At 43.5% G+C, this 15093-nt stretch overlaps 1 protein-coding gene across 1 annotated transcript; it reads right to left on the reverse strand.

Moving 5' to 3' along the window:
- Window positions 1-7864: 7864 nt before the first annotated feature.
- On the reverse strand, window positions 7865-12116 carry LOC108578204 (piggyBac transposable element-derived protein 4-like). The gene is made up of 3 exons (XM_017941487.1): window positions 11402-12116; window positions 9321-10102; window positions 7865-7939 (listed from the first exon to the last, which is right to left on the reverse strand). Exons 1-3 carry the CDS (start codon window positions 12114-12116, stop codon window positions 7865-7867), a joined length of 1572 nt encoding a protein of 523 aa, XP_017796976.1.
- Between the last annotated feature and the right edge of the window lie 2977 nt (window positions 12117-15093).

Consider the following 15093-nt stretch of genomic DNA (forward strand, 5'->3'; position numbering starts at 1 on the left):
TTATACATAGCCATGACTCGCTTTCTTTTAGTACTTTGAAATTTTTTATTATAGTAGGATTATTCAATATATTAGGTGCTTGCATGTATTCTGATCATTTTTTCACTTTAAAGAGGCATTTATTGAGAAAAATTGGTACAATATATATTAATCAAAATATTTTCCATCATTTTCTACAACTTTTTCTCATCTTTCTGACAACATGGCGATACCGTGTCGAAAGAACGATGTTGGTTTGGCAGAGATCCAATTATCGATCCATTTCCGCACTTCTTCAGCATTTCGAAACCGTGTGCCAGCCAAGTAATGCTGCATGGATCTGAACAGGTGGTAATCAGAAGGTGCTACGTCTGGTGAGTACGCTGGGTGCGGCAGAACTTCCCATTCGAGCTGCAACAGTGTATCCTTCACAACTCTTGCAACGTGTGGCCTAGCGTTGTCATGCAAGAGGATGACTTTGCGTCTGTTACTCGCTATTGCTGGTCTTTTTTGCCACAATACGTCGTTCAGTTTGTTCAGTTGACGTCGGTAGACATCTGCAGTAACAGTTTCATTCGGTTTTAGCAGCTCGTAATACACTACACCTTGCTGATCCCACCATATGCACAGCAAGACTTTATGGCCATGAATATTCCGCTTCGGTGTTGATGTGGATGGTTCTCCTGGACTAACCCATGACTTTTTGCGCTTGGGATTGTCGTAGTAGATCCACTTTTCATCGCCAGTCACAATACGCCACAGAAAACTCTTTTTTTTTTTGCCTGGCAAGCAATGAAACCGCGATGTTGAAACGGTTCAAAATGGCACTTTCAGTCAATTCGTGTGGTAGCCATTTTCCCTCCTTTTGGATCTTTCCCATCGCACGTAAACGTCTGGAAACAGTCGATTCATCAACTGCTAAGCTGTCTGCAAGTTCCTTGAGAGTTTGAGCTGGGTTGTCGTCCAATAAGTCTTGCAATTCATTGTCTTCAAACTTTTTTGGTCCTCCAGGCCGTTCTTTGTCATTGACATCAAAATCGCCACTTTTAAATCGTTGAAACCAAAACCGACAATTGGGATATGACGGAGCAGCATCACCATAAGCTTCTAGAAGTGTTTGATGGGCTTCGGCAGCAGATCTCTTCAAATCAAACAACAAAAGTAACGAATAACTCAATAATACTAAATGGAAAACTGTTATTTTATGTAGAAAAATGACAAAATCATCGAATTTAATATTTAGGTTAGGTTGTTTGCATTGATATTTCGCATTTTCACCAATAGATGTCGCTGATCAAAATACATGTGTGGCGTCGTGCCACGTGTTTCACTAGAAATCCCCACGAGTCGATAGTGTAGGAGAATAAAAAGCGTCGTTTTAGTAACTAATTCAATAAACAATTCAATGCTTAACACTTATACTATATGATTATATAAAGAAGGTTTAAAAGACCATGGATAAATATATAAATGTATACAAAATTGAATGTTAAAGACTATATAAGGACGCTATTAATACACTATATTGACGCTACTATAGTACACGCGGTGTTGATCGTACAACGGCTCAACGAGGAAGAAAAAACTTTTCCTCCCAACGGTAGGGAAGCCACCCATGCCGGAAGTGGTGGCTTTTAGATTTTCAGGTTTTCGTGGATTTTTCCCTACCGTTGGAAACGAACCTTTCTACGGAGCGGCTGAACGGAACTAGAGGTCGCCACACTACCCCCTTCCGAGTCGTTCGACCTGTCAGGGAGAGCAGACGATGTTCTAGAATATGTTTTTTGTTGTGTATCTTGTTGAATTTCAATGTACGCTGGTTTCAGCCGCTCCGTGGAAATTACGACTTCATTTCCTTTGTGGTCTATCAGGAATGCGTTGTCCGAAACGTGTTTTACTACCCGGTACGGTCCTTCGTATGGCTGTTCCAGAGGTTTTTTTAACAGCGTCGACTCTAATGAAAACATGCGTACAGTTGAAAAGATTTTTAAAAACGAAATGTGACTTTTTGGCGTGGTGTATCGTCGGTTTTGGTCGAATCTCCTGCATGTGCGTACGGAATCTGTCCATGTGGAAGTCGTCACGTGGCTGTGTGTCGGTGAAGAATTCTCCCGGTAACCTGAGGGATGTCCCATACAGCATTTCTGCTGCTGTCGTACCTATGTCTTCCTTGAAACTGGATCGCAAACCCAGCAAAACAGTAGGAAGAATGGCAACCCAGTTCTTAGACTCGTGACACATTATGGCTGCCTTTAATGATCTATGCCACCTTTCAACCATGCCATTGGATGCTGGGTGGTAAGCTGTGGTATGAATGTGCTTACAACCGATTAATTTGGCTATTGATTTAAAAAGTTGTGCCTCGAATTGTGCACCACGGTCAGTGGTGATGGTGGCTGGGGCACCAAATCTGGCGATCCAGGTGGCATAGAACTTTATGATGCATCGGTCATTCGAACCCAGCAAAACAGTAGGAAGAATGGCAACCCAGTTCTTAGACTCGTGACACATTATGGCTGCCTTTAATGATCTATGCCACCTTTCAACCATGCCATTGGATGCTGGGTGGTAAGCTGTGGTATGAATGCCCAGCAAAACAGTAGGAAGAATGGCAACCCAGTTCTTAGACTCGTGACACATTATGGCTGCCTTTAACCCCTTAACGCACAGTTTTTTTGAAAAAAACCGGCCAAAAAAAATCAATTTTTTTAATGTAAAAAAAACAAACTTTAGAACATCGACATCCTCAAAGGTTTCCATTTGTTATCACTCCTGATTCAACTTTTCTTTTAGTGGACAATTTCGATATACTGCGCTTTTGTTCCATGGAAAAAGGCTATATTTTATTTTCGAATAAATAAGTATTATAGCTTACAATCCTATGTAAATGATAAATATCAATAACACGATTCTTTTTCTTAGCTTTCACATTGTTATTTTCAATTCTCGAATATATTCGAGTGTGAAAAATTATAGCAGCATCAAATACAACGCCGCTCGAATTATCTCGAGTGTGCACAGTTTGGCCTGTTTAGCGCGCTCGAATTAACTCGAGCGTGCAAGTTAAGGGGTTAATGATCTATGCCACCTTTCAACCATGCCATTGGATGCTGGGTGGTAAGCTGTGGTATGAATGTGCTTACAACCGATTAATTTGGCTATTGATTTAAAAAGTTGTGCTTCGAATTGTGCACCACGGTCAGTGGTGATGGTGGCTGGGGCACCAAATCTGGCGATCCAGGTGGCATAGAACTTTATGATGCATCGGTCATTCGAACTGCCTCGGGCCACCGTGAGAATCTGTCAGTCATGGTCAGGCAGTATCTGTATCCGTCGATTGATGGAAGTGGTCCTACAATGTCGATGTGAATGTGATGGAATCTTTTCCTCCGGAACAGCAATACTAAGTGGTCGGTTTACTACATGCCTGGCTACCTTGCTTCGTTGGACTGCCTCGGGCCACCGTGAGAATCTGTCAATCATGGTCAGGCAGTATCTGTATCCGTCGATTGATGGAAGTGGTCCTACAATGTCGATGTGAATGTGATGGAATCTTTCCTCCGGAACAGCAATACTAAGTGGTCGGTTTACTACATGCCTGGCTACCTTGCTTCGTTGGCAACGTAGCCAGGTTTTAGCCCAACGCGTTATGTCGGCATTCATTTTTGGCCAAACAAACTTTTTGGCCATCAGTTTTTTTGTGGTACGGCCACTTGGATGGGAGAGCCCGTGGACGATGTCAAATATTTCCCTCCTCAGCGCTGCTGAGATATATGGTCTAATGAACTCTGTGGAAATATCACAGTATATGACTGCTTCTGTTTCGTCAACCCTTAATTGCTTGAGGTTTAGTGCTGTACTCCCTTGTAGGATCTGACGGAGTTCAGAGTCCTCTTTCTGTTGTTCGGCTATTTCTTGTGTGCTCACCACGACTGGCATGCTGATAACGTCCAGCCGTGATAGAGCGTCAGCCATGTCATTACAGGATCCTGGAATGTGGGTTATATTTGTACTGAACTGTCCTATATAGTCAAGTTGACGTAATTGTCTGGGTGAAGCCTTGTCTGATTTTTGGAGGAAAGCGTATGTAAGGGGTTTGTGGTCTGTCTGTATGCAGAAGTCTCGTCCTTCAATGAAATGTTTAAAATGTTTTACAGCTTTAAAAATAGCAGTCAGTTCCCTGTCATACGTACTGTAGCGTTGTTCTGTCTGAGAAAATTTTTTTGAATAGAAACCAAGGGGTTCCCACATTCCATTCACTTCCTGTTGGAGTACAGCTCCCATTGCCGAATCAGAAGCGTCTGTAACTAGAAGTAAAGATGCGTTAATTTTGGGATGCACCAGCAGCGCTGCGGTTGCCAGTGAATTTTTGCACTTTTCGAACGCTTTTTCAGCCTCGCTGGTCCATTCGATACGCCGTTTATCGCGTTTCTTGGCGCCCTCTAAATACTTATTTAACGGCGCCTGAATTGAGGCGGCGTTTTTGACGAAACGCCGATAAAAATTGATGACGCCGAGGAAGCAGCGTAAGTCCTCAATGGTCGCGGGTTTGGTGTATTCGTTTATTGCTCGTACTTTCTCCGGTACAGGCCTGGCTCCCTTGGAGTCGATCAGGTACCCCAGGTACTGTACCGATGGAGAACCAAATGAGCATTTTGCTGAATTAATGGCGATGCCATGTTCTTGTAGTCGATGGAGGACCTGGCTGACGTGCTCTTTATGCTCTAGTTCACTGGCGGAAGCTATTAGGACGTCGTCCACGTAGCAGAAAGCGAAGCCTAACCCTCGGAGTACCGCGTCCATGAATCTCTGGAAGCTCTGTGCGGCATTTTTGAGGCCGAAGGTCATGACGTTATATTCGAATAAGCCGAATGGTGTGATGATTGCTGTCTTTTCCCGGTCTTCTGGTGCCATGGGTATCTGATGGTATGCTTTTTCCAAATCTAGTGTCGTAAAAACTGTCATTCCGTCTAGGCTGTGTGCAAAGTCTTGTATGTGAGGGATGGGATATTTATCAGGGACTGTCATGCTGTTAAGACGTCTATAGTCACCACATAACCACCAATCGCCATTCTTTTTGCGCACCATGTGCAGAGGGCTGGCCCAGGGGCTACTAGAAGGGCGACAAATCCCCTGGGCGATGAGGTGATTAATTTCTGCTTGTGCTGCCTTCAGCTTTTCTGGAGGCAGCCTACGAGCTCGCTCAGCCCATGGTGCACCATGGGTGGTTATGTGGTGTTGTACTCTATGTTTAGGTACGTCGCGTCGTTGTACAGTACGCGTAACGTCTATGTATTCTTTCAAAATTTTGTTGTATGGGTTATTATTGCAAACTGTGGTGAGTGATGTCTGTCCAAAGGTACTAACCTGTCCAATAGTATGTAAGTTGGTCAGTCCGTCAATTAATTTTTTGTTTCTGAGGTCCACCAGAAGACCGTATTTTTTTAAAAAATCTGCGCCGATGATTGGTTGTTGGACCTTGGCCACGATGAACTCCCAGGAAAATGGACGCCGTAGTCCGAGGTTCAGCGTTAGTTTGGTTGTCCCAAACGTTTCAATGGCCGTACCATTAGCCGCGTAGATTTTGTACTCTGTAGGAGCGGATCCTCTTGTCGCCGATCTAAGCGGCAACACGGAGATGTCCGCTCCGGTATCTATTAGAAAACTTAAATTATTAGTTTTGTCATAAATAATAAGACGGCTATTCGTGGCCCGGTCATCCGATGCCGTCGCAATTCGGGAAGGCGCTCCTAGTTTTCCTGCTGCTTGGGTTGGGGTATGGGTGGTCCTGTCCAGGTGCATGGCAGGATGCAGCGGTGGGCCTTGTCAGCGAAGCGGTGGTGGTAGAAGCAGAGACCGTTTTTCCCGTCTCTGGATCGGGAGCGGTGGGGGAACTTGCCGTCCCTCGAGCGGCCTCGTCGCCTCCATGTTGGCCTTGCTTGCTGCTCCGAGCGGCTCATCCTAGTGGTGAGCATTTCCACCATCCTGGCCAGCTTCTCTACCTGGGACTGGAGTGCGTCCGTACTCTCGGGCGGTGCTCTTGGGGTGCCGCTATCTGCCGCGATGCTGCCGGCGTGCATCTCTAGAATTTGGTCGGCCTGTAGCGCCAGCTTGGCCAAGTCCTCCGTCTCACTTATAACTAGAATGCTTCTGATGTTTTCTGCAAGCTGTTCCAGAAATAAGGAGCGGAGGACGGCCTCGCTGATTTGGCCGCCAGCGAGATTTTTAATGCGCTGAAGATAATGCGACGGCCTTTCGTCGCCCATGTTGCGTCCTCGCAGGAGCCGCCGCAGCTTGGACTCCGCGGATTCATCAAACGCGTTGACGATTTGTGTTTTTACGGCGTCGTACCTTCCGCGGGATGGTGGGGCCGTGAGGACGTCCGCGACGAAAGGCAACACCGTTTGGTCCAGCTGCGTTATGACGTGCCTGTACTTGGTTTCGTCGCTGGTGATACGAGCGAGTTCGAACGCCGCCTCCACCTGTGCAAACCACAGGATGGGGTTTTCCCGCCAATTCCTGTTGGCCAATTCTGGCCGTTTCTGGTCAATCGCTAGCTTCAAACGGTCCAGTTGTTGACAGTAGAGATCCGAATTTAGTATTTGGCTATATGGAAGCAACTCATAATAAATGATTCCTTTCCAGTCCCACCAAATGCACAGCAGAACCTTCCTGGCCGTTAGTCCTGGTTTGGCCACCGTTTGAGCTGCTTCACCGCGCTTTGACCACGATCGTTTTCGCACAATGTTGTCGTATGTGATCCATTTCTCATCCCCAGTCACCATCCGTTTAATCCTTTCACAGTGTGATAAAATTACGAATTCTGGTCCAAAAATGTCTAGTTTTTTCATGTTCGGAAATACTTCGGCCTGTAATAAAAAATGTAAAAAAACGTGTTTTATATGTACCTTGTTAGTAATTAGTCCGTGTATGATAGATTTTAAAACACGGGATACATAAGCCGACGTCACAATCCGGGCAGTAGTATCTTGTTTCCTTCCTCACTTTTTTTCCACTTATTCGTTGCGAACAGCACACTACACAAAGTCTATACGGTTTGGACTTATTGGCAGTTGGCGGAATAATATCAATAAAATGTCTTTCTGTCAATCGGAGCGGCGTGGGAGTAGAGGAAGGTCTACCGCCTTTGCTCGGGCTTGGTACTTCCTTGTGGTATTTTGCTATTGGTTTATCTATCAGTTCAAGTCGAAACTGTAAATGGGTCATAGTTCTGCCTTCCTTTTTATGCAGTATATATGCATTCCATATGGCTTGGTCAAGAAGGTGTATAAAAATTCGTCTGAAAACAACACCTTCTTCCAGTCCTGTACTGTCCAATGGGCATATTTTTCGGCCCAATTTAGTCTCTTCTTCATCATAGGGACAGTCAGGAGTTGTTTTTTCTGCGGCCTTATGGCTTTTCTCCCACCTTCCAAGAGTCTTTTGCGCACCGTAGAGTTGTGAATTTTTACACCAGCCTTTTCTAAATTTTGTTGGAGGTCGTAGCTGGTTTTTCTGGGATGCAATTTGCTGTCTCGCAAAAGAAAAGCTTCATCTCGAGGACTAGTCTTCCGTTTTCTTCCACATTTTCCCTTTCGCTGCACTTCGACGGATCCTGTTTCTCTTTTCCGTTTTATTATTTTATTTACAGCATCCAAAGTGACACAACATTCCTTTGCAATGTTTCTCTGTGTCATTGGTGTATGTTCACTAAGCGTAATGATCTTTTCCCGTTTCCTCGGCGTGATATCCATGATGTCAGACAATTACGACCGACTGAAATGTTATCGCGTATTGGTTCAGAATAACATAAATTCCCAAAAAGCAACGTACGATATACCGCAAGGCATGTGTTTCCGACGCTAATATAATAACGAATATGAGGTTATGTGATTTGCATCAAAACAATTGCCAGAATCGACACAACAGCGTTACCATTATCAGAAAACTGATTTTTGCTCTGTGTTCACATTAATTCGCACAATACTGTAGATATCTTTGGTAGACTAAACAGTTTGAACGCCTTGCCCTGCCCGTGTGTGGCACGAGATAAGCTGAATGGTACGTGACGCTCTGCCCGTGACTGTCACGGGATAAACCGTTTGGTACTTGACGCTCTGCCCGTGACCGTCACGGGATACAATGTCAATGGGTTAACATCAAAAATACCTGAACGGAATCGACGAAACCAAAATTGCACGTAATTGGCTGTTACAGTATCGGCACCATAAACACCATTCACAATTTCAGCCGCCTGGCTTGTATTTTCGCCTTTATCAAAGAAAAACTGTAAAATGTACCGAATTTTCTCTTTGTTGACTTCCATTTTTAACACCCTGTAACTCACAACTGAATGGACCAAACAAAAAACAGGAAAAGAATTTTTTTAGTGCGAAATGTCACCTTTCCAACAAGCATAAATCTGAAATTGTTTGATCGATGCTTTACGAGATATCGATCACTACAGCCATCTATCGAAAAAATAATGGATTTCTTTTTCCCCAACCTAATATAATGTTCGTCCTTGGTAGAAAAGTTTTTCTGCAAGCTGTACAATTTCTTTGCCTGCTAATCCTGTTTCTCTAATACCGTCAGCTGATCTACCAGAGTAAATTTTCATTGCCCATGTATATCCCTCGTTTGAGCATAATTTAAATAATTTGATCCCGTATTTGTGTGCTTTATTTGGTATATATTGTTTGAAGATGAGTCTTCCGCGCCATGGAATGAATATTAACAGTTTCGCAGGCTTCATCATCTACGGCTGTGTAAGCCCTGCCTTTGAGTCGGGTGATTGCCAATTTTGCGAAGGACCTGCCGTTTCTATTTTTATTGTAATGTTGCATGTCTTAGTAAGGTCAAGGCGCTTCATAAAGTTATTACCTGTTACGGTCGAGGGACGCGGAAATTCCCGGACGTCACCCGAGGTTCCCATCGGTACCTGGCGATCCACGATCAATCGTAGGCGGTCACCTTGCTGGTGACTCTAGCAAATGGGGATCCAATGGAAAGATAGCAACCCCTTCCGGGTCTAATTCCAGAAGTTCTCAAAAACCAATCCGCGTTCCTCACCCCCGCCAAAAAATTGTATATAAGATATAAATTAAGCTAAACGAAAACACACAAGTATTATACACCAGTACACTTTCAACAAAAACCACGTTTCTCGGTAAAAATTTGTAATACCGCGCTGCAGCCACACTAATTATAATATTAAATTGAGTGAAGGGGTAACTGTAGTTATATCTCGCATCAAACCCCCAACTATTCAAGCTTCCATTAATTTACTGCTTGAAGCGTATTGAGTAGAGTTTAAAATAAAACAGATAAATACTACGTACGCGCTGAACAGTGGGCAAAGAATTATTATCTTTGCAGGACATCATATGCATAGCTAATTGTTTTCTAAATTCAAGGCTTGATATTTTATTGTTGGTGAGACTATTATGCATTATCCAGGCATTTACGACAGCAGTATTCAAAAAAAGTTGAAATACAAGTTTTTTATACCATTTGACTGATTTACGTAAAGGATTGCAGTATGACGACATTTGATCGGAAACATCTACGTAAGATTTTCCTTCATTGTAATCTATCACAATTTTTGGTTTGACACAATCATACCCCATTTTCCGTATAACGACAGTTTCGTCCGAGTGCTTTGTAGATAATAAAAGGACGTCACGTTTGTCTTTCCATTTTAGTACCGTTAATCCATCCAAACTTTCTTTTGCAATATATTCGTTACGCATTAATTTTTTTGCGACCAAATCTTTTGGAATGCCGCGGCGATTCGACCGCATTGTTCCAATGAGATGAGTGTCTCTTGCAATTAGTTGCCTAGCCAAGTCGATACTTGTGTACCAATTATCGGTACACAGTGTATGACCCTTACCAAATATGTTCTTACACAATGATAAAACTACATTTGTGGGCGTTGTTTTCTCCGTGTCTGATTTTTTCCCGCAATAAATTTGAAAATTGACCGTGTATCCCGGCGCCGAACATAATTTCAATATTTTTATACCGTGTTTGTGTCGTTTTTGCTTTATGTACTGCTTGAAGACGATGCGACCTCGAAAGGGAATGAAAGACTCATCCACGCAAACTAATTCTCCTGGATCATACAGGGTGGGCTATTTAAGATTTGGAATTTGAATCGGTTATAAAAAAAACAACTAATGAATATTTTTTCAAAGTTATGAGTTTATTAGAAAGATTGAACCTTTCCATTTAGGAATGGAAGACAACATCATTCAAATGACTGCCACGGCTAGCCTTACAATACCCCATTCGATCAGTCTAATTTTTCAGTACATTTTCGATTGTTTGGGCCTCTATTTCGTCAATGGCAACTTCGATTTCATGTTTCAAGTTGTCAATCGTCTCTGGATGGTTAGCGTGACACTTGTCCTTAACGGCTCCCCACAAAAAAAAGTCCAACGGAGTCAAATCGCAGCTTCGAGGTGGCCAATTGACATCAGCATTTCGGCTGATTATGCGATTTTCGAAAACAGTGCGCAAAAGATCGATTGTTACGTTGGCTGTGTGGCACGTTGCGCCGTCCTGTTGAAACAAAATGTCGTCTATGTCATCCTCTTCAATTTTGGGAAACAAAAAATCGCTTAGCATGGCGCGGTAGCGATCGCCATTCACTGTAACGGCGTTTCCTTGCTCATTTTCGAAGAAAAATGGCCCAATAATGCCGCCAGATCAAAATCCGCACCAGACGACAGTCACTCGTTGTGGATGCATTGGTTTCTCCACGATGACGTGTACATTTTCTGAGCCCCAGATACGACAATTTTGCTTATTGACGTATCCTCCGAGGTGGAAATGAGCTTCATCTGAAAAGATGATTTTTCGGTAAAAATGCTCATCTTCGATCAAGCGGTCTTCGGCCCATTGAGCAAACCGAAAACGCATCGGATGGTCATGCGGCTTCAGCTCTTGCACTAATTGAACTTTGTACGCATTCATACCGAGATCTTTATGCAAAATTCTTCTCAAAGAAGTGCGTGAAATGTTCAATTCTTGAGAACGATGACGAGTTGATGTTGATGACACTCTGAGCAACAGCAGCGATGTTTTCGGTTGAGCGCACTGGACGAGTACGTACACGGGTTGTTTTATCCAACAACGATCCAGTTTCACGAACTCGCTTCACAAATTGATCCACAAACTGCGTTTTTGGCACATCCTTTTTGTCAAATTTTTTTCGTAAATTTCTTACACTTTGAGTAGAAGACTCACCACTTTGGAAATAAGTTTTTAATATTTCCCAACTTTGTTCAAGCGAAAAGCGACCCATTTCATAAATGTCAAACATAAAACTAACTTTCTGTCACATCGGAAATGTCATCAAACCTTCCAACCTCAAGATAACCTATAGTTCCAATTCCAAACGTTAGATGGCCCACCCTGTAGTACTTCTGAAAATTTTCATTTAGCATGTCAATTATGGCTCTAATTTTGTACAAACGGTCGTTCTGATCTTCATTTTCGTTATCACAGAAATGTAACATTCGCAATAAAAGCTCGAAACGATTCCTTGAAAGAACCGAAGAAGGAAGACTTTGAGCATAAGCTGCATCTTTGGACCAATATAAATGAACTTCGGGAAGTTTTACTATGCCCATCCACATGATGAGCCCAAAAAGTCGTTTTATTTCGGTTTTATCTGTCGGTTTCCATTTGTCTAACCGTGATGACGTTTTCTCAAACAATATCTTTTCCGCATATCGATTAGTTTCTTCAACTATTATTTCGAGGATTCTATCATCCAGTAACAAGGAATAAATGTCTTCTACTTTTTCATAATTACAATTCAATAATTTAAAACCATGTGCATCTACGAAGGGCGTAAGCTGTGGTTGGTTTCCAGTATGATTAAGCCAGTCCGTGGAAGGAGTATTTGTATTATTGTTGACAATAATCGATTCATCTTCTTCGCTTTCACTACTTGATAAAATTATATTGCGACGCACAGGAAGACGATGAAAAGGTATTATGTCGCTTGAGATGTCTGTTGAAAAATCATCAGAACCTATGCGTGTAATCCTATGGCGATTTGCTATAACTTCTGACAGTGGCATATCAGAGTCCTCGCTCCAAAATTGTTCATTGTGCGATGTCATTACTGATCATAAGGGGTAAAAATTATATAGTTATTTTTCTGTAGCACACAAATAAGTATATACTTACTGTACCTATGTTACATATGTATCCTCCGTTTGATTTCACTTTAGAAGCAAAAAACCTCAACTAAATAAACACCAGCTTTGAATCAAACAGCAATTGTTGCTTCAACGACGCGCGAATAAATGACTAAACGATACAAGATGTTTGCAGTTCGACAGAGTTGGCATAAGACAGTCGAAAAGAAATGACTCTCTCGCCGCGTGGGGCGTATACGCCCCACGCTACAATAGACTCTGTATACCATACATAATGTGAAGTTGCCTATATTTGATTCTACAATAAATTTTTAAAGAATTCTTTGTTTTTCAATGAGAATTCCAAATGGCCTGAACGGAAAGTTCATCGTGGGTCGTATACGCCCCACATGTTGGTGTCGGGAAGTCCTTAACCGCGGAGACCTTCTGCGGGCAGGGTTTTACGCCATCCTCCGAGATGACGTGCCCGAGGTATGCTACCTCCTCAACTTCGAGGGCTGGAGTTTCAGGCCCGCGTCGCGCAACCTTGTAGCCAGTTTGTTAAATTTTGTTCTGTGTTCTTGCAATGAGCTTGCATAAATTACTATGTCGTCCAGGTATACAAAAAGTTCCGTACCCTGGAGACCCATTAATACGGCGTCCATAAGACATTGGAAGGTTGCGGGAGCGTTTCTGAGTCCGAACGGCATGCGTGTAAATTCGTAGTGGCCATAGGGGGTGGAAAAAGCTGTTTTTTCGGCGTCAGCCTTCTCCATGCCAATTTGGTGGAACCCACCGGCCAGATCAAACACGCTGAAGTATTTAGCGCTACCGAGTTGATCCAGAATTTCGTTAATACTGGGTAGCGGGTAGGCGTCGTTTACTGATTTTTCGTTCAGCCCACAGTAGTCTATTACCATGCGCCATCGTTTTTGGCCATTCTCGTCGGCCTTTCTGGGTACAATCCACAAGGGTGAGTTATACGGAGATGTTGAAGGGCGTACTATATCATTTTCCAAAAGTTCTTTCAGTTGTTTATTAATTTCAGCCTTGTGGATTAGTGGATATCTATACTGTTTTACGTCTATAGGAGTTGGATCAGAAGTCACGATTTTGTGCTTCACGATATTTGTTCTGGTCACTGAGTCGCCAGGTAAATGAAATATGTCGTAGTTGTGCGATATTAATTCGAGAGTATGAGCGAGTTCCTCTTTGTTGAGGTGGTTCGTTTTTATGAGTTCTAATATTTCTTTCGTTCTTTCCGTAGGAGTACGGGACTTCATCGCGTTTACGCGTGATTCGGCGGATACAGTGGATTTAGTAGATACAGTGGATTCAGCGGATACAGTGGATTTAGCAGATACAGTGGATTCAGTGGATTCAGCGTTATAGATTTCGTTGATTTCTAGTATTTGTATGCTTGGCATGGGGAAGGCTACGGTCTCGGAGGATGTGTTTACACATTTTATGAAAGATGTGCCGTTGTTCTGCCTGATTAGGCAGTCGAGCGTGACGACGCCCGGCGCAAGAGTGAGTCGCGGTACATAGCCGACGGTCGGACCCGTGGTAGTTACCGGAATGCAGACCACGGTACGGCATTCTACGCATACCTCACGCTGATTTTGGGAGAAAAATGGAATCGCGATGTCGTTCCATATGACGCTATTCTTAGTGTAAGAAATAGTGGCTTGATTACGTAAAAATGTGGAGCCCAGGATTCCTTCCACATTTATGGGGAACGAATCCGGGACTACGTGGAATTTAAGAGGCTTTTTATACAGCGTTAGATATGCGGATCCTAAGGTAGAAACCCGCTCGTGAGTTACTCCTCGTATACTTAATTTTTCATACCTGTCAATACGCGTGTCCTCCTTTAAGGCGGATATTTTTACAAGGTTGGGTTCTGCGCCCGTGTCGACCATGAATGGGGTCGGTTTGGTGAGCTCGGGGGCGTTGATGAGGATAAGCGGAGTGAACCATTCCTCTAAATCGATGCGGTGGAGTTGAGCTCCTCTTTCTTCTTCTCCTGTACGTCGATCTTTTTCGTTTCCCTGTTGCCTTCTTTCATTATAGGCTCGCTTGCGGCACTCGTGAACGTCATGCCCAACATTTTTACAGTAGGAGCATGACCGTGGTGGCTCGTTTCTTTGTGGAGCGCGCGGTGGTTCACGATACTCACGTCGAGGAGCCTCGTAAGAGTTACTGTAGCTTCTCGGTGTTTCAGTCGCTTGGCGATACGTCGGCCGTGTCGGCTCTGGTCTTGTCGTTCTCGGCTCTTCACGGTAGTAAGGCCTGGGTGACGTGGAGCGCCATGAATCTCGCTGGGGAGGCGGCGTATACGCCCTCCTTTCTTCCCGTCGTTCGGGCGTCTTGTCTCGCTGGGCGAACTGCACATGGCGTTGCTCCGTGGGTTGCCGTGTATATCGCGTTTTGTCGAGTTCCAGCTGTTTGAAAGCAGAAATTGCTTCATCGAAGACCACGTTGGCGGGCCTGTCCTTCATGGAGCGCAGCTCCATTCGGATTTCCCGTGTTAGACCGTTAATGAAGCTATTAATGGTCAGGCTCTCGATCTCTGACAAATCCGCGCGGTGGCGGTTGCAATTGATGATTGCTTCGCAGAGATCCTTGAGTCTACTGATGTAGTCAAGGATGTGTTCGTTGGCTTTCATATAGTACACTCCCGTCCATAAGTCACCGGACACTTAATTTAATTTGGTTGCGGTCGATTTTTTATTATGAAGAATGAGAAATTCTGGAATAAAAACGGCACTTATTAATTATTTATAATGTAGAGAATACTTAAATCAAATTATATGTCAAAAATTTTACCGAAAGATCTTATATTTTCTTTTCATCAATATATCCGCCGCATGCGGCTATCACCGCTTGGACTAGTCGCGGCATTCTGTCGAGTAATTTTTAAAATTTTTCTGCATCAATTGTGGCCCAACTTTCTTGT

The sequence above is a fragment of the Habropoda laboriosa genome, unplaced genomic scaffold (genome assembly GCF_001263275.1).
Source record: "Habropoda laboriosa isolate 0110345459 unplaced genomic scaffold, ASM126327v1 scaffold1614, whole genome shotgun sequence".
Lineage (NCBI taxonomy): Eukaryota > Metazoa > Arthropoda > Insecta > Hymenoptera > Apidae > Habropoda > Habropoda laboriosa.

What these genes read in the sequence shown, in the direction of transcription:
- LOC108578204 (XM_017941487.1), bottom strand. Translation starts at nt 12,116, where the DNA reads ATGACATCGCACAATGAACAATTTTGGAGCGAGGACTCTGATATGCCA. An exon ending in AAATTTTCAGAAGTACTACA is followed by an intron (nt 10,103 to 11,401) that starts GGGTGGGCCATC and finishes CCACCCTGTATG; the next exon opens with ATCCAGGAGAATTAGTTTGC. An exon ending in CTTTGCCCACTGTTCAGCGC is followed by an intron (nt 7,940 to 9,320) that starts GTACGTAGTATT and finishes ATGTGAACACAG; the next exon opens with AGCAAAAATCAGTTTTCTGA.